This window comes from Lepus europaeus, chromosome 20, assembly GCF_033115175.1.
Source record: "Lepus europaeus isolate LE1 chromosome 20, mLepTim1.pri, whole genome shotgun sequence".
Lineage (NCBI taxonomy): Eukaryota > Metazoa > Chordata > Mammalia > Lagomorpha > Leporidae > Lepus > Lepus europaeus.
In genome coordinates, this window is record NC_084846.1 from 49,068,771 (window position 1) to 49,093,984 (window position 25,214).

At 45.5% G+C, this 25,214-nt stretch overlaps 1 protein-coding gene across 4 annotated transcripts in view; it reads left to right on the plus strand.

The window, feature by feature from the left end:
- ICA1 (islet cell autoantigen 1) overlaps positions 1-25,214 on the plus strand; it is a 147,614-nt gene that overhangs the window by 19,928 nt on the left and 102,472 nt on the right. For 3 of the 4 annotated variants that reach the window (XM_062179033.1, XM_062179035.1, XM_062179036.1), the window contains exons 3-6: positions 2,272-2,434; positions 7,063-7,135; positions 14,221-14,344; positions 18,743-18,941. In XM_062179033.1, coding sequence (XP_062035017.1) covers positions 2,272-2,434; positions 7,063-7,135; positions 14,221-14,344; positions 18,743-18,941 — 559 coding nt within the window. Of the gene's footprint in view, positions 1-900; positions 984-2,271; positions 2,435-7,062; positions 7,136-14,220; positions 14,345-18,742; positions 18,942-25,214 lie in introns of those variants that run through there. The other variant, XM_062179034.1, reaches the window with a different exon arrangement.

A 25,214-nucleotide genomic window follows, 5' to 3' on the forward strand; every position in this document is an offset into this window, starting at 1 on the left:
AAGTTTTATGTAGGGCAACTGTAAAATCGGGAGTGATTCTACAGCCACACAGTACTCACGCTTGTGGATTTGTAGTTGTGACTTCAGTCTTCGTGGACATTCAGAAGCCGGCTGTGCTCCAGCAGTGTCAATGCTGCCATTATGTGCCTGTAACACTCCCAGGCTGCAAGGGAAGCTTCTTCTGACTCCTAGAGCTCTTCAAGTCGTCTTCCTGAACCTTTTCCCCGCCAGCAAGCACGTCCTTGTCAAATTCATTTTTTCAGATATACAGTAAAATATAATAACGACTATACTTTCCAACCCTCCCCTCTCAGTGGAGAAGCAAAGTCCCCTGTAATATCACATGTCAGACTCCAAAAGAATTATTGTGTGTCTTACACCGTTAATGACTTTAACAAGTAATTAATAAATAGCCGAGGGGTTTAATCGCCTGAGTATCCCCATTGGACAGTTATCTGAGAGTTGTGGGACTTTTCTTTTAAATGGTTCCATCTTGCCTCATTATGACAATGGCCTGTCTCTATCTTTAGAGCCTTATAATGGCTGTTGTAACCCAGCAACAGGCTCAGGGATATCCTGGCAACAGGCCCAGGGAAGTAGGTACTGACCTGAGAGACCAGAAGCCCTAAGCAGGCTCTCTCCCAGACTCTGTCTCCCTTTCACTCCACAGCTTGATGGTGCAATGAAGGAGCTACAGGAGTGCATTGAAATGAGTCCTGGATTGGCGTTGAGAGGTCTGGAGTTTAATCCCATGTGACTTAGGGCAGTGTTTTTAATGTTTGGAAACCCGAGATTCCTTATTTGTTACATGACAGGGGGTAGGAGGTATACAGTAGGCATCTCAAGTCTCTCCCTTTTTCCATATAGAATCTGTTGGTGTTAATCCATGAACTTTGGTTTTAAAAAAAGATGCAGTACAAAGAAGACTCTCCTATGCCCCACTCTTGAGAACCTAATTGCCCTGAAATAACTGCAGTTTTGAGGTTTGTGTGTCCTGTAGATTGTTCTTAGTATAAATGCTAAGTAGACTTTCCTCTCATGTGAACTCATAATTTCTAAGTAATGCAGAAAAGATATAAAGTAGACTATGTAATTGTGCTACTCTCTCCAACGATGACCATTATTAAAGAAGTCCCATGAGTAGCTTTCTAGCATCTTAGGAATAAATGTGTAAATTGAACGTTATAAACTTAATGACATTGAAAATGAAGGGAAGAATAACTCATCAAGTTTTAAGACAGCCGTATTTTGATAGAGTTGTGTAAACAGCTCATGTTTTAGAACACAAGTCTGGCCGATGTTGAGTGGTGATGGGGACATGACTGGATGCCCCATGTATGGTTTGCAGCAGGAACTCCAGACTGGAGGGAGAAGGAGACTCCAGACAGCAGGGCAAGAGAGGAGCGCCCACAGCAAACTTACCATCCGTGTTTGAGGTGCTCGGGTCACTCTTAGAGAATTCCACTTCATTCTCGGTTTTATTTCTAACTTCTTTGTGTACTTGGTGATTCTCTCTTCACTATGATCTTCCCTGAGGATGGCCTCTTATCTCTATTTTAAGTATTTATGTTGAAACATTTAAAGTTTTTAACATCAGAAATCTGTTATCGATTGAAAGTTGTCTGATTGCAGTAAGAACACAATGTGAGATCTACTCAAGTTTGCAGTGCACAGAGCAGTGTTGTTAGCCGTAAGCACTGTGTTGTATGGCAGGTTTCTTGGACTTAAGGTTGCATAGCTGAAGCTTTGGTCCTATTAAGGAGCAACTCCCCATTTCCCCTAACCTTCCACCTCTGAGAGCCACCATTCTACTCTCCAGTTCCATCAGTCTCTTTTAGATGCCTCTGTCACAGATTTTACCAAGCTGTTTCCCAGCCCCTTGTCTCTACTTTGCTGCCAGCCTGTCAGTGTGGGCCATGATGCAGTGTGGGCCATGATGCAGTGTGGATGCATGTTCACGGCCCACTTTATCTTATCTGACTCCCTGGGGGTGTCTCAGGCTGGTCACCACACCTGGCTTGGCCTCACTTTCTCTACTTCTAACAACCTGTTGACACTTAAATCCTCTGTTTAATTTCTCACTTTTCTGAGGAGCAGTGGAATGTCCTCTAACTTTTAAGGTTTTAGAGTAAGTTGGTATAATGACCATTTAAGAAAGCGCTTACGTGTTTATGAATGTTGACGATGTAAATGAAAATAGGTTTAGATAAATGCTTTCACACCAAATCATGGTGATCATAGTAAATTAGCTCTTTGATTGTTTCTTTTCAGTTATTCGTGGGATTTCCAGGATCGATATGTTCAGGATAAATCAGTGGTAAATAAGATGCAGCAGAAATACTGGGAGACGAAGCAGGCTTTCATCAAAGCCACAGGGAAGAAGGAAGACGAGCATGTTGTCGCCTCTGACGCAGACCTGGATGCCAAACTAGAGGTGAAGTCTTTATTCTAAACCCCAATGCAGCCACTTTGCTGCACTTCATTTGGTAATGAGCAAAATCTAGCATCGTATCCATGCAATCCCGGCATAGTTTTTGAAACCTACACATCCTCAAATAATGACCAGCATACCTCAGTAATTTTTTTTTCCCAAACACTTAGTTGGGTTGCATGGCATGTGGTAAATTTTCAGTAATTGTTGATTGAAGGAAAATAATACATCCCAAGAGCTGGTGCTGAGATCTCAGGAATCAGCATTGGAACTGTTTCAGAAGACTAAGGTTAAGCAAATGTTTACTTAAAAAAAAAAAGACATAGTTAAATTATCTTGGAAAGTAGAGTCCAATGTGGTTGATACTGAAGTGTAGAAAATTGTAGAATGAATTAACTCAGATGTTTCGTCAGACCAGTTAGTAATACAGTAAGCTGCATTTGTATCTGGTTGATCTAGAGTGTTGGTACAACTGGTGGAAGGTCCCCTAACTCCTGACTTGATGGACATTTCACCTGATAGTTTAGATCTAAATTTTGAAAGTGTAATTATCACTTCCTGTAGAATAAGGCACCGAGGGGATTAATATTAGATGGTTTGGTAAGAATTCCAGATGATCTCAAAGTTTAATCTGTAAACTAAAGTTAATGAGCTGAACATTTAATGTGGCTAAAAGAAAAAGTTCAGGCTCTCCCAGAAGGATGGCCAGGGTAGTGGGAGCCATGATTACCCTGGAACAGAGAGGGGAAATGGGACGTCCTCGTTGCTGAGGAAGGACTTCCATTCTGTTCATCTGAGGATAGAACCGGAGCCAGGAAGAACTTTCTAGTGCTTAGACTGCCCAGTGAGAGATGGGCTGCCGTTGAGACTTGTGGGTGCCCTGCCCGATCAGATAGAGCTGGGCTACCTTTCCACCAATTACCTGTTAAAACCATGGGAGAACTACCTAATTTCTTTTATCCTTGTTTTCTTATTCTAACTGGTATGAAGATTAAATTATGCCATTTGGCAATGGGGAGTGTTTATTGAGTGCTTATTATGTCTGGGAGGCCATGAAGAATACTTTCCATACATCATCTCTAATACCTAGCAAAGCTCCTCACTTAGCTGGCCCTGCCTCCTCTTTCCAGCAACACTTACCCTACTTATCCTGTCCTTGCCTCTCGGTTTGTGTCTTAGCCTAAAGGCCACTCTGAAAAGCCTTACCTGCATATGCTGTTTAAGGTTCCTGCCTATGCAACCCCCTCACACCACCCCTGCTCACTGCCTAACATGGCCTTGTTTAGTTTTACTGATGGTACTCATTGTCTTAACTGTTGACTTGTTTGCTGGTCTTCCTTGTACTATAAGGTCAGATTCCATGTTAGCTTTATTTACCACTGTATCCCCAACCAGACACACCATACGCATTCAGTAGGTACCAACTGGAGAAGTACACATGATGGTACAATCCATGTTGGTTCTCAACCATTTCCTTCTTTCTGTAATAGGAAATTTTGAAATTGAAGCTGGATTTGACAAGGGTGTTCCGAAAGAGTTTCCTGTGATGGGGAAAGATAGAACCTGGAAGCATCTGTTCTTTCTTTTGTATTCTAAATACAGTTTAAATTATTATAAGTTATACATGCTTCTTACATCTCTAAGCTTTCTTCTTAACAACCTCGTCAACATAAGAATTATTTGAAAACAATTTAATTTGTGACTTACTAGTACATTAAACATATTTCTATGTAGCCTCTTGCAGCAGCACTGTTACTGAGTTGTACTTTGATCAAATCGCTGCTGTCCTAGGCCCATGGCGTGTAAAGGACTTAGCTGTGATTCTTGATTTTACAAATGATAAGGTTTCTGTGGCAGACATGTTAACACTGATGACAACATGTATAAAGAGAGTGGATTCCATCAGTGAAAAACACAAAAATGATGTGCAAACCGTGTGGATGTGTTCTGACATGGAGATATCCCAAGGAGGCTGGCTGGTGCACTGAGAACTTGTGTCCTGCTGCCACAGAAAACTTGTGTGCCAAGTTAGAATAGCTGAATTCTGCTGCAGCCTGTCAGGAAGTTAATATAGAAATGGTGTGCTAGGTTTTAATATTTGTCTATGCAGCTTGTTAATGCCATCATTTTCTCAAAAACCAGCCCCGCAGTCAAGAGCCAGCACGGCAGACCTATGGTGGCCAAGTCGTTCAGTGGCTGCCGGGGACAGGGTGGGCTGACCCCATGGATAGGGTGGGCTGACCCCCATGGTGGAAATGTTTATCTTGTGGTTATGTGAGAGTGCACAATTGTGGAAACCCATGGGACTGAACATTCCAGAGCTGTGTAATTATTGCATTTAAGACATTCCTCAAGTTTTAAAAAAAGATGTATTTATTTATTTGAAAGGCTGAGTTACAGAGAGAATAGGGGAGGGAGGGAAGGAGAGGGAGAGGAAGAGAGAGAGAGAGGCCTTCCATCCACTGGTTCACTCCCTAAAAGGCCACAACAGCTGGAGCGGTGCCAGTCTGAAGCCAAGAGCTTGGAGCTTCTTCTGGGTCTCCCACGTGGGTGAGTGCAGGGACCCAAGGACTTAGGCCATCTTCCACTGCTTTCCTAGGCCATAGCAGAGAGCAGGATTGGAAGTGGAGCAGCCAGGACTTGAACCGGCGTCCATATAGGATCACGGTATTGCAGGCGGCAGCTTTACCTGCTGCGCCACAGTGCTGGCCCTGACATTCCTCAAGTTTTAAGTGACTGGTGAGAACAGTTCCTAAGCATGCTTTTAGAGGCCCCACCCCCACCCGGGTGCCTGCACACTGGCATTATGGGAGGTGGTTTGCAAACAGGATATTCGCCAGGGAACATACGGAGACTGCTGATTCCCTCTTTTTGTTGTATGGTGCCTGGTAGTCTTTTTTCTTTCCAAATAGGTAAAGGATGCAATTTAATACAATTGGAATTAATAAGCATGTATTCCTTATGATCAAGTGTTATCAAACATTCCTAGGAAATGTTTTTTAAAATTTGTTTTATTTCTTTGGAAGGCAGAATGAGAGGGAGAGACAAAGATGGGAAGAGATCTTTCATCTACTGCTTTACTCCCGAAATGGCTGCACTGGCAGAGGAAGCCAGAAGCCTGGAACTCTATCTGGGTCTCCCACATGGGTGGCAGGGGTCAGAGCACTTGGGCCATCTTTTGCTGCTTTCCCAGGCCCATTAGCAAGGATCTGGATTGGAAGTGGAGCAGCCAGGACTTGAACTGTCACTCTGGTATGGGATGCTGGTGTGTTGGCATCAGCTTAACCTGCTGAGCCACAACCCCGGCCCCTTTAATCTTCTAAGAATGTCTGCATGCATCCAGTTTTCTTAGATAACTTGGTCAGATTGATAATGAAGTAGTCATTTGTTTTCACTTAAATTTGGAAGTGCTTTTTGATACCAGAGCATAAATTCTATGACACCATGGCCAGGACACTAGAACAGAGGAAGAGGGAAATCCTTGCCCTGTCTCAGGGAGTGGCTCTGCAGAGCCACAGTGTGTGTCTTCTAGATTTTCTTTCTTTCTTTTAAATTTTATTTAAGAGAGAGAGGAAGAGAGAGATTGTTCTTCTGTCTGCTGGTTCACTCCCCAAGTGCTTGCAACCAAGGGGAGCCCAGAATTCCTTCCTAATTTTCCACATGGGTAGCAGGGCCCCAAGCACTTGAATATCACGTCCCATCTCCTAGATTGTCCATCAGCAGGAAGCTGGAATCAGGATAGAGCTGGGACTTGAACCCAGGCACTCCAGTAGGGGATGCAGGTGTCCCAAGTGGCATTTTAATTGCACCAAACACCGCCTCCTGCCAGTTTTTCTATTGGGTACAAGCCCTGGTCTCTGAGTTGTAGGACAGAGGGTGGAAAATGTATGAAGTTGGTTCTGGCTTTTCTGGAGCTGTGTTGGTTTTTAAACAAAAGAGCAGGATAACCGCGAGTTAAAATCTAGTTGGGCTCCCTTCAGTGCAGCCCCACCTGCCTTCCCCCATTGCCTCTTGTGCGGACAGAGCGTGGCCTTCACGTCCCTCACTGTGTGTTTTATGAAGTCATTGGGTAAATAAGGAGTGATGGGGACTGCCAGCTGAACACGTTTCTACCAGATGCCTCCTAACAGCATTCAGCTGACTGATTTTTGTTTTCTTTATCCAGTTGTTTAAGCCTGTCATAAAATGCATTAAGGGTCACATAATAAGTTAATGTCATCTTTTAAATATGAAACTTAATTGGCAGATCCTGCATTAAAAAAGAAAAGACAGCAAGTGGTAAAAGGAGTAAATTTGATTATGAATGAATATTGGATCTCTGGTTTACCAAGTCCCCTAATTGTACCCTTCTCTTAGGATTTCTGTTTTTCAGCTATGGTTTCAATAGTCTGGAGAAAATATAATTGTTCTGCAGACCTTAATTTATATCACAGAGAAATGAGTTCCAATAAATATAGACTGATATTTAAGGTCTGTGGTGCTGGTCTCTGTATGTTCTACCGTGTAAACCAGGCACACTTAGATGATTGTGGTTTTAGAGGGAAATTCAAACATTCTGGTTATGTATGATGTAATTCTTGCCTTATTTTGCCACTGTCTTATTTAGCATTTTGTTTGTGTTTTTGTTATAGCTGTTTCACTCAATTCAGAGAACCTGTTTGGACTTGTCTAAAGCAATTGTACTCTATCAAAAGAGGATATGTTGTAAGTATGCTCAAAGTATGAGTATTAATCAGAAAGTGAGAAATGGATGAGTGTTTGGCTATAATATGTCTTTTAATATGATTAGGAAACTAGGCATATTTGTCTTTGCTTTTGAAAGGTAAGGAAGGGGACCTCTAACAATTTTACTAATAGTTTACATAGGCTATCTAGTTTTCAAAGAAGATAAATATGTCCAAATAAATATGGACATACCATTTACTTTCCATATGATGGAATAATTTTCTATTTTATATCTTGGACTTTTTGAGTTACTTTTATTTGAGTGCCTAAGCTCCCTTCTAGCCAGTTTTGTTCCTTTAAAAATGGTCAGAGAGAGAGACGCATATAATTAATTGATGGTGTTCTGCTGATATCACTTCCTTGTGAACATTTCGTGGGTATCAGCTTAGCAGGGAGCAAGAGTTTCATATGGTTATTCTGTCTTAAAAGTCTTACCAACAATTAGCTTTGAAATACAAATATCAAATTATATATTACTATGTTCATAAATTTCCATTTGTAGGTCATTTTAATAGTCATTTCCATATTTATGAGGCTAGACTTTGGGAAGTCCTATAGCTGACTACCACGCCTTTCTGATAATCACGAATCAGCAGTTTGTAAATTTTTTACCTTCATAATACTATGTTAAGACAGCTATTTGTAGGAAGTTCAAAAATCATAGAATTTACATGCAGTATTTTGTAAATTCTGTGATGATGTTTACCAAGTGTTTTTAACTAAAACTCCAGGTCCCTAACTCCAGGGTCCTGAGCTAGGGGCAAATGAAGAAACGGGACCCGTGGCCCACCACTGCTGTGTCCCACACCCCATCAGCCTCACACGCTGGCCCACTGCGCCTCCTCGGTAGTTCTCACTTTTCCCTTCCTTTCTCCGTCTTCTCTGCCCCTGCTGTTCAGGCCACTACTGTCCCCCTCCCACGACATCAGCTGAATCAGTGCCTATGTGGTCTCCTTGTCTCCACTTCTGCTTCCTCCAACCCACTGGCTACACTGCAGTCAGAGTACACTTTTAAACCTGATCAGACTATTCCTTTAGTTAAGCCCTGTGTTTGGGTGACTGACTTACTGGCAAATTGCTCTTTCTGTACCTACAGTACTCCTAGTAGACACCATGAAATGAATCACTTTCTCCTTTGTGGGAGAAAAGAAAAGATGTTAGAAAGGTGTGATTTATTTTTTAAATCTTGGGAAGTTCAGTGTGCCCTGTTTGCATGAAACTATGCATACTGTAAAGAAAGGTGGGTATTTGTGAAGTTTCTATAAACAGTGGTTCTCTGAGCAAATATTATCCATCCCTTGGATCCACCCCAGATTAGTTACTAGAGTAATGGTTGAGCACCACCAAGGTTCATGAGTACGTTGTAAGGTAAGGGCCTACAACAGAGTCTCCACCCTTGAAGTAGTCATCAGTGGCGCCAGCAGAGCCTGGCTTTGGGTTGTGGCTAAGCCCTTTTGTGTCTACCCACTAGGCTCGTGTGAGCCCTCACAGTGGGAGTGAGTAGAAGGAGCTGTGCACTGCTTGGACTTGAAACAGATCCCAGCTTTGATGGAGGACTAAAAATAGAGTGGTGGCTGTGAGGGTGTTGCTATGTAGCTGTCAAAGAAAGGAAATGAGGGAGTGATTTTGAGGCTACAATCTTCCGTAGAGGGAGCAGAGCACAGAAGCCTTTCTATAGGGTGCTGCCATTCTTGCAAGAAGATGGGGGTGCACCCCCCACATATGCACTTGAATTTGAAGTCTGCCCATTGAGCTAGGGAAGTTCCTTAAGGATCAACCAGGAACTAAGAAGATGGAATCTGAAGTAGAATACAAATAGTATCAAGTGAACTTAATTACATTACAGATGAATGGCCTCACCACCCTGAGAGAATGGAGAAGGATGAACTAATCTCAGCAGTTTCTGGAAAGACATATTTTTATGAGAAACCAAAGTTAAACACAAGAAAAGCTGTACGAGAAAGCTGCACTCTGGTTAATAGTTTGCTTCTCTAAGGGTGTGGGTCAGCAATTCTGAAACTATTCAGGTGCATACTGAGATTGAACACGTTAGTTAATATGGTGTGGGTAATGAGAGCCTGCTATCTATAGCACAAAGAGCTTACAAATAAAGGGAGAAGGCTAGAATGAACAGTCTGGCGATACACTGACGTCAGAGGTCTAGGTACAAAATCATCTTTTTAAAATATTTGTTCAGATAGTTAAAATGTAGATAGGGCTGTCATGTCCGTGGGTTAATGTACATCCGTGTGTTTCCTGCCTCTGTCCGCTGGCGTGGACCCAGATCTTGGTTTCTACGTATCCTTCTCCAATACAAGGAACGCAGCTGGGAGAAGTGATTGCTCCCAATGGCAGGGCCGGGAAAGTTTAAGTTGGGCCTGCGGTGTCTTGCAGAACCAGCATGTAAGCAAGTCCTTGAAACAAGATGAGGGCATGTTGGAAGGACAGGAGCAGACCTGTGGTCAACGATGGTGTAATATGAGCAAGCAAAATAAATGATGGTACTGTTGAGTTGTAACCTATAGGATAAAATAAGTATCCATTAAGTCTATATGTAGATAGATGGATGACAGCCCTTCCTTTAAAATAACTCCAGTTAATAAATATAGAAAGAAGGAGGGAGCTACAATATTACCATTAAACAGACGCCAAGTGAGAGTCATGGCAGGTGAGATTCACTAAGACTGCCACAAGTAGTGTGTGAAAGTTTGGGGAGAAACTGGATGTTCAGAGTCTCATGTACTCCCCACCCCCAATTTTTTAATAATTGTAAAAGGAAAAAAATGTAACTTTCAGTGGAGGAGCCAGCAAACAGCAGCTTCACCAAGTGGTGGAGTTTCCATCACCAGTGATACTGTGTGTTGACACAGAGACCCTGATATGGTGCCCTAAGAAGGACACTTCCCCAAATGCTGTCTCTCCCCCAGACCCATAATCCCAGGCCTCTTCAAATGTGCCAAACGCAGGAAAGATAAGACTGAGAAACTGTCACAAATTGAAGGACACAAGGGAAACAGTATCTTAGTGCCAAGTGGGGGCTTAGAATGGGTCTTGGACCAGAAAAGGGACATACATGGGAAAACTGGTAAAATTCAAACAAAGTCTACACCTTAATTGACAATATTGTGCCCATGTTAGTGTCCTGGTTTTGGTCATTGTCCCATGATTATATACAATGTAAATATTTAGGGAAAGCTGGGGAAGGATGGCATGGGGTCCATATAGTGTTTATAATTTGTCTATACATCTAATGTATTATGTCAAGAAAGATGTTAGAAAATTTAAGGAATGTAAGTTGGATCATATTGTTCCCTTCCTTTTGAAAACCTCCAGTGGTGCTTAAGTCAGAATCAGACTCCCATACTGCGGCTTCTGAGTACGACACCATCTGGCCCCAACTCTCCTCTCCACCTTTTCCCTTGCCCAGCCTCCTTTTTAAAAAATTTTTATTAATATAAAGAGAACAGATCTCATTTATTTCATAGGTACAGTTCTAGGAAGATAAGTATACCCCCCCATTCTCTCCCTTCCTCAAACCCCTCCTTCCTTCCCTCCCTTCTTCCTTCCTTCCTTCCTTCCTTCCTTCCTTCCTTCCTTCCTTCCTTCCTTCCTTCCTTCCTTCCTTTTTTTGTCTTTTAAATTTTTGCAAAAGCATAATTTCAATCCACTCTGCAGTCACAGGCTCAATGCCAGCCCCTGGCTCCTGGTCTTCCCCTGCCTGGAATGTCCCTGTCCCGATAGTCTCGAGAGTGGCTCTGGCCATTTGGAGCTTCGCTTGAATGGTCCCCTGCTCATGGAAGCCCTTTCCTGGCCACCCCAAGGCAGCTACCATTTTCCTTCTCTTATTCTTCAAGGCAGCTACCATTTACCTTCTCTTATTCTTCATCGTTAGTGGCCGCATTCGGCATCCTTCCTCTTGGGTTTTATGTTTGTGATCACTACTTTACTTTTATCTCCTCCTGCTTGAATGTAAGTGCAGGGAGTCCTGTGTCTGGCTCATCACTGTATTCCCCATGGCAAGGGTAGTGCCTGGCACAGAGTGGATCCTCTGTAAATCTTGCCGAGTGAGTTAATGCTGTCAGGCTAATTGGTTGCATGGTTCTTTAGTTGCTTTTTAAAAGGCACATCTGAACATCCAATCAGCAATTAAATATGAATAAGTTTTTGTCTCTGAATTAACTCCCCATGAAGTGCAACCTTACAAGTAGAAATTTTTGAGTTATCTGATGCCTGTGTTGCACCTGAATCTTAAGCGCCTATAAATTACTCTCAGTGTGTGAATTTTTTGAATTAAGGAATGACCATCCCTTCTCAGAAAAACCAGCCTTGAGCCCGATGGAGCTCAAATTTCTGTGCAGTGCCTCTGAGTAGCACTGCCAATCATCAGAGGCAGCACTTAGAGTGAGGCTTGTTTGCCAGCCCAGGTTTAATCCTCAAGTGCAGAAAATGTGCAAAAATTATTTTAAAATGCTTCCACCTACTCGGGCTTATTTGGGAAACAGCACATTTCACCAACTGTGTAACCACTCAGGTACTATGAATTAGTCTCTTCCTGGCCTTAAGCTAAGTGCATTCATTTGTGTTTGGCTTGTGGCTTCAAGGTATAAAAGGTGACAGTAGCCTCATGCCATGATGAACAAAAATAAGAAAGTGCTCCCTATAGGGAAAGAATCATCAAGAAGTTGAGTGAGTCATGCATTAGTCAATGGAGAGAAGGAACAGGAAATATTAAGAAACAAAAAACCCATGTAATTGGAGGAATTTTTTTAGGTTACATACACCAACCATGGTATAAATATGAAATAACACTTTATAGTAAAATAAAATGCATAAGGTAACAAGCAAAACTTGTCATTAATTCAACTTCACAAGCATTTAGTTAGTGCCATAAATAGAAGATTTTATGCTTGTCCTGGGGAAAACAAAGTTTGGATGAGGTCCTGACTTGGAAAGCAAGGAGTTTTGTAGGAGCATAGAGAAGTGGCCACACACACACATGCACACACACTCACACTTGCACACACACACTTGCAATGCACACATACTTGCACATGCACACGCATACTTGCACACATGCACACACTTACACACACACTCAGAAGCCCGTGCTGCCACAGTGAGTGCTCAAGCTCCCAGCTGAAGGTGCTGCTGCCAGACATCAGGATCAGCGACCTCACAGGGGAAGTAGTGTTTGAGCTGGCTTTTCAATGACCAGTGAACTTAGTTTTTTGAGAGAGAAAAGAGGAAGGGGCATCGTTTATCTCTCAGGAAAAGTGGATTCTAAAGATAGCTCTTGGTTGTGCCTTCCCAGGGGACTGGAGTTAAAACATAGTCACGGATGAATAAGGAGGCCTGGTGGGTGTAGCTGTCACCTTGGATTTGTGGTTGCTGGCCAGGCTTCTGCGGGCCTTGTTGGAGACGTTGTGGCAGTCAGGAATGGGGTGCCTTCTGAAAGAGGCCTGCATGGTTCACAAGAGCAGACAAGAACCCCAGCAGTGTTTAGAAGGCAGTTCTAAATGGAGCGCGAATGTGTCAGAGCAGAATGTGACATAAGAGTGGTAGTCCAGAGGATACTGATAGTGTGCGTCCAGAGGGAGAAAAGGCATTTCAGAAAGCTCCGTGTCTCTCTTGTGTCTATGCCCCAGCTGTTGGGATGTGTCTGGGACACTCCCTTGCCCATCATGTGTGTGGCGCATTGTATTTTATTCAGTCAGGCCCCAGTATAAGGAAAGTGTTTTGTTATTATGATGCTATGAGTAGTTTTGCATACACGAGGAGTACTTCAAAAAGTTTGTGGAAAATATAATTAAAAGTTAATCTTATTTTGGTTGCAAAACAGTTTCAAAATCCATGCAAATCATGGGTCTTTAAAAAGTTCCTTGAAAAGGGATATAATGACAAAAGCATGCATGGATTTCAACATTTTTGCGCAAAAAAATAAACTATTTTTTTAAGATTTATTTATTTACTTAGAGAGAGACAGACAGACAGAAATAGAGATCTTCCATCCATTGGTTCATTCCCCAAATTGCCACAATGGCGGAAGCTGGGCTGATCCATCTGAAGCCAGGAGCCAGGAGCTTCTTCCAGGTCCTCCATGTGGGTGCAGGGGCCCAAGGACTTGGATCATCTTCTGCTGTTTTTCCAGGCACAATAGCAGGGAGCTGGATCAGAGCAGCCAGGACTCGAAGCAGCACCCATGTGGGATGGCAGTGGCTTTACCCGCTATGCTGCAGTGCTGGCCCCTAACTTTACTTTTCACTCTATTTTCTCACGAGCTTTCTGCAGCGCCTCAGAATATCTCTGTGCTCATCTCACTACTTCCTTTGGATGTGTTCCTAATAGAAGTGAAACATCAGAAGATGAAATTCTGGACTTCTCACATCTCCCACCAAATCAGTTTGTGGGAAGTGTGAACTAAATCCCTTTCCCGAGGTTGCCCTGAAGAAACAATGCCCAAGAACTTAGGCACAACCAGTTCCGATTTGCTTCCAACGCCATATTTTAAGAATCCAGCAAGTCGTCAACCTGGTGACTTACCTGCCCTCACCCACGGATCTTCACCCCCAGCCAAAATCCTGTGTCCCAGATAAAAGTATTCAGACACTTTGCAATTGAGTAGAATGAAACTCAGAACACAGAGATCAAAAAGTCAGCGGGAGGGAATAACAGGAGGCAGCTAGCACTGCACTATAGGCAGCCACAGAGGATTCCCACAGTCACACTTGACAAACCCAACTCCTTTATTTCTGCTCGAAGCAGCACATTATGGGCTGGCTTTTCAGTCCAGAGGTCATTTTCTGGTTCTGATTACAGGGCAGCAAACCCACTGACAGATGTATTCAAGTGAACTTGATCTCACGTATTGTAAATGGAAGAGCAGCATGAAAGGTCATTGGCAGGGTGGGGGAGTGGGCACAGAACCTACCTTGTAGCCTGCCACTTGGATTTAATTTCGTCGTGTCTGCCTCTGGAAGAGAGAGGACCTTGTGATTTGTCACTGTCGTTCTCTTTGTGAGCAAAATGCTATTGTTCATGGCTTCTTTTGGTCTTGTCTTCATCAGTCTTGTCTCAGGAAGAAAATGAACTGGGAAAATTTCTCCGATCCCAAGGCTTCCAAGATAAAACCAGAGCAGGAAAAATGATGCAAGCGACAGGAAAGGCCCTCTGCTTTTCTTCCCAGCAAAGGTGTGTGGCCTGCACCGGGGCTCCATTGTGGGGGATCCGAAGAGAACCTGGGACTCACTGCTTATGAAGGGGATTGCTCAGTGTTCTTGTTCCTTAAGATTTATTTTATGTATTTATTTGAGTCAGAATTACAGACAGAGAAGGAGACACACACACACACACACTCACGCACACTGAGATCTTCCTTCTACTGGTTCACTTCCCAGATGGCCGCAATGGATGGGGCTGGGCCATGCAGAAGCCAGGAGCTACCTCCGGGTCTCCCACATGGGTGCAGGGGCCCAAGCACTTGGGCCATCCTCTGCTGCTTCCCAGGCACATTAGCAGGGAGCTGGACTGGAAGTAGAGAAGCCAGGACACGAACAAGCATCCATATGGGATGCCAGCGCTGCAGATGGTGCTTAACCCACTGTGCTCCAGTTCCTGCCCACTTCGTGTTCTTCAGACAGCTCTGCCTAAGAGCAGCCGGCTAATTTGTGCTCAGTTCTTAGTTCATACAGACAAGTTAAGCATCCCTTGTCCAAAAATGTGAAATATGAAATGCTCTAAAATCCAAAACTTTTTGAGAGCCAACATGAAGCCACATGTGTCCATTTCTACCCCTGACCTCATGTAATGAGTTGCACATAAAACACATGTGTACTGAAAATACTGTATTAAATTACCTTCTGGCTATGTGTAGAAGGTATGCTATGGGAAGCATAAATGAATTTTGTGTGCAAGCTTGTTTTCCTTTCTCAATATATTCTCATCATCTACATGCAGATATTCCAAAACTGAAAATATTTGAAATCTAAAACTCCAATTTTGGAAAAGGGACACTCAAGCTGTACTCAATTTTCTGATTAAAATAACATGCACGGGGCGGTGTTTGGCCTAAAAATTAAGATGCCAGTTCAGATACATGTTTTATACATTCCATATCAGAGTGAGTTCAGTACCCAACTCCAGTTCATGACTTCAGCTTCCTGCTAACCCTGACCCTGGGAGGCAGCTGTGATAGCTCAAGAAATTGGGTTCCTGCCACCCACATGGGAGACCTGGATGGAGTTCCTAGTTTGTGGCTGCTGTGGACATTTGAGAATTAAACCAACAGATCACAGCATTCTCTCTCTCTCTCAAATAAATAAATAAATTTTTAAACACCTAAGGATAACATGTAGGATTCTCCCTCTCCCCACTCTCGTTAATTTTTAAAAAATATTTCATGTTCTCTATGGAGGCATGAGGTATGCTGATCACTGAAGGCTGTCCTAGGCTTATATTTGACCTTTACCATTGCTGCTGTCAGTCTGGTCCCCTTCCTGCAGCCAATTCTAGCAGGTACTCAGTGTCCCGAGATTGGAGGGTCCCCTCCCCCTGCTCGCCAAGGGCCAATTCGCCTGAAGGAGGTGTTGTTGATGGTGTACTGGACTGTAAATGCAGAATCCAGGCCCCACCCCAGACCTGCTGAATCCAATTCTGCATTTTTCACATGATCTCCTCTTGTTGATGGGCATTCAAGCTTGGGAAGCTGTGATACAGAGATTGTGGTAGAGTGATGGCACTTCTATAACACAACCATTCACGACTCATTTTTATGTCCACGTTGGGTAAAGCAGGAGCCCCCCCACACAACTATTCTTGGTGTGTAAGCAAAGTGACTTTTCTTCTCTCTTCCTCCTGCCCCAACAACTAAAAAGCCTACTAAATGTCACCCATGAATATTAGGCAAGAATTGTACCTAAAGAAGGCTTGTAGTTGTCCAAAATATATCAGCTATATGCGCCGGCCACAGCGTGCCGGCCACAGTGGCCATTGGAGGGTGAACCAATGGCAAAGGAAGACCTTTCTCTCTGTCTCTCTCTCTCACTGTCCACTCTGCCTGTCAAATATATATATATATATATGTATATATATATATGTATATATATATTTCAGCTATAAAATCCCACTTGCTCAAGTTATACAATGTTTTCATCTGATTGTTTCTCCTTACTATTTTCCCTCTCTGGGCAAGGCGTGGATCATCATCATGCTACGTGATCTGTCTCTCAAAGCACACATACAGCACCTTATGGTTTTGTGACCCAACCTTCAGATACAAACAGAAATAGTAAAAGAAAGCAACAAGAACAGCGCAGATGGTGCTTGAAAGTATCACTACTACAAATTTGCAAACTGCATTTTATTCGTCGTTGAATGCAGTGTGGCCTACTTTGTGACATGGGAGATGGCCTTCTGCACATGGCTTGGGTTTCATGGTCCTCGGGTACTTGCTGGGCACATGGAATCCCAACCTGGTCTCCTAACCATGAAGTAAGTAGCAGGATGACGTGAACTTCTCAAGAGGTCAACTCTCAAAGCTGAACGCATATGATTTAGGGGAGGCTAGAATCATATACTTGTGGCACACACAGCATAATAGCATACAATATTATATACTAATTATCCAACACATTGCTATTTTGATCAGATAGCCTTAATAGTTTTGTTTATTTCCATTTAGACTTTTTTTTAAACAAAACACCCATGGCACAGTCTTCCATTGCTTGGGCATGCCATGGTACATTTAACTTAAGCCCTCGGTTTACCTCCCGAGTCATTTTCCCCTTTCCTAATAAAAGGTAAATGTCTTTGGAGTAAACCTTATGTCTTTGTTACTTATTGCCATTGGGTAGGTTTTCATGAGTGAAAACACGGGCCAGTCTTGCAGCAAAGGCTGATACTTTTCAGTAACTGTGGTTTTGCCTCGTGTAGACTCAATCCTTATACCATGAGTGAGCGAGTTCTCTCACTTTTCTGGTTTTATTTAAAGCAAGCTAAAGGGGAAAACGTCACGTGATTTTCTGTCTTTTTCTCCTATCATCGTGTTGTTTAATCTCCCAAGATTTCTGTCCGCCTTGACACCAGTCAAGTAAATCAAGGATAGTTCGTTCACAGTCAGTTGAGGGAAAGAGGCCGAATCCATGGGAAGAGAAAGCGGTCCAGGAATGAGGAGGAGCCTCAGGGTGGCAGTGAGACCTGATCCTCTCTTAGAATCCTCAGTGCACACACACTTCCACGCCGGGCTTGTTTTGCTGACTTACTTGGTGGTCCTTGCTGCCGCTGCTCATTCCATTTGCTAGACTCGAGGATTCCCTGTGAACCAATAGGATGAAGCACAGACCTGCTTTACTGGACAGCAGTGTGTATTTGGAGAAAGCCCGCAGCATGTGGGTCTGCAGTGTGGACAAGCTATTGTTACAGAGGTGCTCGATATTTAAAGCAACACTTTACAGACGAGAGGAAAACCAGGGGGAAAGAGAGGCAGTTTTTTCTTAAACAATGTGTTGACCCATTTGTAATCTTACGGTACAGCACACAAGGAAGGCACTGCTGGCATTATTGGAACTGCCAAAAGCTGCCTTCGGCTCCCTGACACCATTTTTCCTCCTGCCAAGTAAGTCTGCATTTAGACTGAAACTTAAAGATTCACCTTATTTTTATGTTTTGCATCTGTGCCTTGAAACTTCGTGGAGGGCAGTGTGTCTTATGAGTGTGACTTGGGGCCGGCGCTATAGGGTAGCAGGTCAAGCTGCCACCTGCAATGCTGGTGTCCCGTATCATAGGGTGCCAGTTCACGTTCTGGCTGCTCCACTTCCAACCCAGGTTCCTGCTGTGGCCTGGAAAGCAGTGAAGGATGGCCCAAGTGTTTGGGCCCCTGCCACCCACGTGGGAGACCCAGAGGAAGCCCCTGGATTTGTGGGCCATTGAGGCCCTTTGGGGAGTGAACCAGCTAATGGAAGACCGATCTCTCTCCCCACTCTGCCCCCGTCATATAAAAGACTAAAATAATAACAAGTGTAATTCATCTAACATGGCTCCTTTGGGGTAGGAAAATGGAAGAGGCAGTATTTGCTCTCTGAAATAATTTTTTTTAAATCAAGTTTGCTGTGCCTCAAACATTTTTAAAACAAATGACGATGTGTTATGGCCATTATACTCGTTCTGCCCCTACTTTAGTGAGCAATACACATTCATTTCCAGCCTTAAAGGGCCAAGGCTCAGAGGAGCACGATGCATGGGGTGACCAAGAATAGAATGGGAAATGGCCATGCCTTATCCATTCTCCAGTGATTCAGGAGCGATTCCAGCTTCAAACACGCGTCCTTTGCCCTGGCCTGAGACCACCCCCACCAACATTGATGGAGGCAATTCCAGTGGTCCATGAACAGTAGACTAAGGAGTCGGTACCTAGGTACTCGGCTCTGGCTCACCCATCAGTCCCCAGACATTTCATTTCAGTTAGTCATCATCAAAGCTTGATCGAGTATCTCCCACATTCCAGGCTCATGGGTGTTCAGACTGACCACACAGCTAGCATTCAAATTGCAAGCTGGCTTAGTTTCAAGAATATGGTTTTGTCCTCTTGTCCAGGTTGGCCTTGCGAAATCCTTTGTGTCGATTTCACCAAGAAGTGGAGACCTTTCGGCACCGGGCCATCTCCGATACCTGGCTGACAGTGAACCGCATGGAGCAGTGTCGGACGGAGTACAGGGGGGCGTTGTTGTGGATGAAGGACGTGTCTCAGGAGCTGGATCCAGACCTCTACAAGCAGATGGAGAAGTTCAGGAAGGTAGGAGGTTTCCTGAGGGTTGCCAGAAGGGGTGCCTGCTGGAAGGTGCCGAGCTGATTTGAATGCCTCCGGTAAAGAAGAAATATCTCAAAGGCACCAAGGATGCAATTAATCATCACTGGTGTCTTGTTATGTGACAATACCAATTAATGTGATCTGTAATTCTCTAAGGATGGGATAGAAGAGACAGCTGGAAATGGCTGGAATTTAGTAAATGCTTTTAATTGAAGTCAGATTTTCCCGTAATGTGCACTTTTGGTAAGGTTGTCACTTTTGAATGCCTTTTCATGCATAACTAAAAACCAGGATTAGATCAAGTGAATCTGGAAGGTGAGAACAGACTACTGGGGTAATCGCTTTTAATTGCTAATGCATATGAAGATGAATAGAATAATGCTGCTCTTTTGTTTTGTGACAGGCTCAAAGCAGTGGGGTGTAGTTGTAGGATTAACTAGAGTGGCATTGACTCCATCTGCTGTAGGCCTCTCCAGAAATTTCTCTAAAAAATAAGTAGCCAAGGAGATGGGTATGTTCTTAAAATTTCCCCAAAATCACTGCTACACAGCAGAGGAGCACTCTTGCGTTTTTAATGGTATTCTGTCAATCTCGCCATTTGGATATTCTGTCGTACAAGGATATGTCCCACCACCAGGTGGCAGTCGTGGACTGAGCATTTATGAAAATACAGCCAGATTTTTGTTGTGTGCACTTGGTAGTTCTTTGTTTGGTCGACTGGATATATTTCAGGGTGCAAAAGGAAAAAAAAAAAAAATCAGCCAAATGTTAGGCTTGGCCTAATATTGTGTCAACTGCCTTATTCATTTCACATGATCTATTTGTGATGAATGATTTTACTTAAAATTCCTAGATTTCTTTCTAAGCATGTAATTTCAGGGCTGTGGATGGGCCCGCTGGCTGTGTGTTGGGGCAGAGGGAAGGAGGGACCTTCTGTCACCCAGGAGGATGGTCTCAGCTCCTGGCTCCCATAGTAGAGCCACACAGGCTCCTTCCAAAGTCGGGTTTTTGCGTCAGTTAACTTGTGAGCAGCAGTCACATCCGGTTCCTTTCCAGCCGTGTGCTAGCAGCGCCTAGTTTCTCAGGCAGGCAGGCCGTGGGCGCGTGGACCGCCAGGGCAGAAATGCTCTCAGGGTTGTTCCAGCCAAACTCACTCCTCTCACTAAAGAGAAAACTCAGGGCTGCAGAATAGGAAACGAAAACACCCCGGGGCTGAGAGCAAGGTACTGGTGAGCCGGGGCTACTCTGGAAGTTCTCAGACTTTCCCTTCAGGCCGGCATTCCCTATGCTTTATTTGGGGATTGGGGAGAATGGAGGGAGATTCATTCTCTCTCTCTCTCTCTCTCTCTCTCTCTCTCTCTCTCCCTCTCTCCCCTGCACAGCCCACCTGTAGGGCAGCACAGCACTGGTCCTGTTCTAGCCACTGCCTCCTGTAAGCCCCACAACAGCCACAGCGCGTGTTCTATGTTTTACTTTTTGACATCCCTGTCTTTTTAAACTTAATTTTAAAATGTGATGGTTTTAACTTAATGTTTTTAATCAAACATACAAAAATTGTACCTATTTATGGGGTACTGCGTGAGGTTTCAGCGCAGGTGTGTATCGTGCAGTGTGCAATATAAATATATTTATCCCTTCAAACATTTATCATTTCCTTATGGTAAAAATCCCCAACATTCCACGTTCTGATTTGTCTGTTTAAAGAGAAGGGTACGGTCTGCTACATTTTCTATAGGCACCCAACTGTGCAGTGCATCCCGGGACCCCCGTACTCCTGTCTCTGTAAACCAGTAGCCACTCTTTCCCTGCGTTTTAGTTTAGAGATGGGAAACATGATGCCTGTGCCAAATAAGTAACTCAGTGTCAGACAGGAAAATGAAAGTCAGAATCCTAGAAACTGTGCCTACTTATTTCTTTTTTCCTGTGAGAGAGACAAATAACAAAGTTGAAGAATGAACCCAGATTGACAAAGGTGTTTCTTCCGTAGCCACACTCTCCTGAGATGTCCCCTCAGTGTCCACTGAGCTCCTCCCTTGTGTCAGGACATAGACATGACCTGCAGTTATCCTAAGGCTGGCACTGGGAATGGGTGACTTCGGTTTGTTGGTGGCGGGGGTGGGGTTACTGACCACGTAAGGATGAAATCACAGAACCACACCCTTCGTCATTCGGCTCCGATGCTGAAACACTACCCACCCTTGCGTGTCATCGGCTGGTGGGTCTTGGAAAATCCTTGCCATGCTGACCAGAGTAGCTAAGCTCAGCTTTTCTCCCCAGTCTTGGATGTGCAGGGTTTGGTTGACTAGCTGAATGAGGTGTACTTAGAATTTAGGGAAGGAGTACTTGGAAGGAAGGGAGGGCATTTTTTTTTTTTTTTTAAGATTTTATTTGACAGGTAGAGTTACAGAGAGAGGTCTTCCTTCTGTTGGTTCACTCCTCAGATGGCCGCTACGGCCGGAGCTGTGCCGATCTGAAGCCAGGAACCAGGTGCATCTTCCTGGACTCCCACGTAGGTGCAGGGGCCCAAAGACCTGGGCCATCTTCCACTGCTTTCCCAGGACATAGCAGGGAGCTAGACTGGAAGAGAGCAACTGGGACTAGAACCAGCGCCCATATGGGATGCTGGTGCCGCAGGCAGAGGATTAACCTACCGTGCCACGGCACTGGCCTCAGGAAGGGTGTTTTTAAGTGACCATAAGAAGAGGCTGGATGCTCTGTGAGGACAGGGACCACACTGGCTCCTGTGTAGCCAGAAGCCTGGGACCAGTGCTGGGCCTGCCCCAGGTTATCTCCTTGCTGTTGGCTGGCAAGACCTGGGGCCCCGAGGGGGCCGTGACACAGCCAGGCCTTGCCCAGCTTCTGGGGCATTCCCTTGCTAGGCAGCCGGCCTGCTGACCATTTGGGAACGGACGGAGGTGGTTTTGCATCGTCGTTAATTTGTGGCTGGTTGCCCTCTTTGAAATGAATTGCAGTTGTGGAGTTTTCTGTTCCCCTGGAGTTTACGCGAGGAATGTGGCTGTGACCAAGCTGCAGGGTTCTGTCCCAGGTCCAGTGGGATTCCATCTGCCTCTCAGGAACGAGCTGCCCGACCCTGGGTCTCAGCTTCCGCGGGAGCCAGCAGCTGTGCGCAGCTCCTCCAGAGTCGCCCGGGGAAGGGGGTTGTCACTCTGCTCAGGACAGGCTGCCACCTTCATGTTGCACCTGCTGAATCCTGCTCTTTGAGTCCACACGTCCTGCTGGAGACCCGATTCTAATTCACACCCCGCAAAAGTGGTCCCTTTCTGAGTACGCATGCATTCTCTTCTCATTCATCCAGCCAGTGTCCTTGAGCCCAGCACGTGCCAGGCAGTATCCAGAGAAACCAGCAGACAGAATCCCTGCCATCGCGTGTTGTGCTGTTGTATCAGGTACAGCCCGTCAACAGACTGCAGTACGATGCATGTGGTGTCCCTGGAACACCATGGAGCGCTTCCTGGAGGAAGTGGCTTCCTGGGAAGATGTGCAGGGAGGATTTGGGAAAAGCGAGCAAGGCCGAAAGAGCAGAGTTCCAGGCTGAGGGACATTGAGGGGAAAGTAGCAGGGCACTGAGAAGCACAGCGTGGACAGTGACACGGGTCAGGGGACCATGGTGACCAGGCTCTGGGACTGGAAAGGAAAACAGGGGTGAGCCGGGGGGCAGGGAGGGGAGGTTTGCGGACAACTCTGTGTGCTCTGAGCAGCTCACTCTGGTTGCCTTTCTGAGAAGGGACTGGAGGGGCCAGGCCTGGAGGCGGGCCCCACACACCCTGCCGGGCCTCGGGGTGAGTGTGCAATGAAGAGGGGAGGACCCAGGATTGGCACGCTGCTGCACCACCTGAGCGGCAGGGCTCTTCCTTGTTTTTAGAAACTGACAACGTCGGTATAAACAAGTCACGTGCAAGTTCAAGTGTTGTTTTCCCTCCACCTGAGCTTTCCCCAGAAGGCAGAGAAACCTTTTCACTAAGCGCACGGGGCAAGCGTGGCTGAAAGGATGAATGAAACACTGGACATCAGACAAAGCCAATGACCTGTTTTCACGCTGGCACCCTTTGAAGCCCGCGGCCTGCTGACAGGGCTCTGAGCGTTGATGAAGTGTCTGTGTTAGGGGTGGAAACCCTCAGAGGTGGGGAGGCGTGGTCCCAGCCCCCGCGAAGCACTCGGCCAGGCTCCTGCCCCTTGTCAGGGTGACCGTGATGAACAGAGGGCCTGGCCAGTGTGGCCTCAGTTGCTGTGCTCCTCAAGTCCAAATTGCAGGCAGGGCTGAGCAGCTGTGTGCGGCTGGAAGCGCCTCCCAGCGGTCCTCTGGGACCACGAGGTATTTTACGAGCAGAGTTACCACGTGTGATATACGTGCCCTCGGAAGGCAGAGTGAAAGGGTACGATTTAAAAATAGAAGCCAGCGTCTTATAGCGGATGACATCAGCTCAAGTTGTGAGCTCACAGCCCATGCCCTTGAGAGGGTCCTCCTGTGGTCAATTACGCGTGTCTTGTTTTTCTTGAAAGAATCGGGCTGGAGGCTGATGATTCGATGGAATACAAGAAGCAAGTTGTGCGTCTTCTAAAGAAAGCGTATGGAACGTGCATGTGGGCACTCGTGGGGGCCGGGTCCTCGCAGACGGGGAACCGGGGTTCTCATGAGGGCCATTTATTAAACAGCTTAGTGCAGTCCCCTCGGTCGAGCGCTTCGTCGCTCTTGATGCACAAGGATATATCCAAGGGTGTCGTAGGAGGCGGGAGTGCTGCACTCCGGGGTTCTGTGTAAAGTGGTGTTGCGTTTAGGAAACCTGTTAACCCAGCAGCCCTGCCATCGAAGGCTGTGCTGCAGGGAGATTATTAACTAACGCTGGCAGCTTGCTAGGTAGGGTGTTGTTAGGGCCATCTGGCAGTGGTGCCCTGGGGTCCTGATTCGGGTTTGTAGAGATTGGTCAAGGACTGGCAAACAGCAGTATTGAGACTAGAGGGATTTTTTTTCCTGTGAACAAAGACTTGGGTTAATTAATTTGACAGCATCATTAATTACTGCTGAAATCACTGGGCTCTGTCAGAGGTCGGGCTCTTTGAGCAATTGAGGGCAGATCCCATGAGAGTCGGAGACCCTGGGGAGGGTCTCGGCTCACCGTCTCTGCACCAGGACAAAGGCTGGCCCTCTTCCCTTGGGCTGCTCGGGCTGAAATCCATGCCTCCTTCAGTTCAGTGCCTAGGGTGGGGCGCTAGGACCCGCAGCAAGTGGTCTTGAGTAAGTGGGGAGTATACAGTGGACCAACGCCAAGTGTCTGAGCACTGCCCCAACTCTTGGGGTTTTGCTGAGCCCATCTGTTAAGAGGACGCGCGGACTTGACTGTTAGCTCCTCTGCTTTGAGATCTAGAACTGTATATTCCAGGAGGGGCTTTGATGCGGTGAGAATGTCCTCTGAAAGCAGATGCTCTGTTTGGATGTCACTGTTTCATGCTTCCCCCTTCCATCTGTCGGCTTTTGGTGTGTGCTGACCGTTTGTTCCGTTTCGGCTGCTGAGCTAGGACATGCGCCCATGGTGGTCCCCGTGTGGCTGCCAGTCCCTGCCCTCGGGTCACTGCCTTGTGACAGTGCCCAGAGGCCATAGGAAGAGCACCATTCACAAGGGAACACATAACTGACACCCTGGCTTTCAATTCTGAATTTTATGAGATGAGACCTTTGGGGCTTTTGTGTGTCTTTATTGATTTTCTCCCACGGAACTTGCAAACAAATAGCAAATGTTTATTTGAGTGTTAAGTTGAGACCACTGAGAACTGTACAGGTGGAACACGGAAGCTTTGCAGGGCAGGAGGCTGGCGGGCTGCTGCCCAGTGGAAACCCAAAGGAGGGGACAGTGTGACCTCCAAGCTCAGAGGTCTGCACGCTGTGCCCAGGCCTGCTGCCACCATGGTGTCCGCTTGGGCAGGTCCAGGAAGTCAACTGCCGTCTTCTGATTGCAGAAGGTGAGCCCCAAGCTCTCCTTCAGCTGTAACTTCATTGTTTGTTTCTCTAAATCATTAAACCCAACTGCACCACTCTTGTCCTTGGAATGATTTTCCCTCCTACTTCCCTTAAGTTTGGTCTACGAGTTGGCTTTCGTTGCTTCTGGTTGCCTGAGTCTCTACAAAAATCAGAGTGTTCCATTCATGATTGTGGGTGGAGGAGCCTGGGCGCTGACAGGCTGACTATTTATTTCTCGTGTAGATTTTAATACTTTGGCAAGGGTCAGCCACCTATGACCCTCA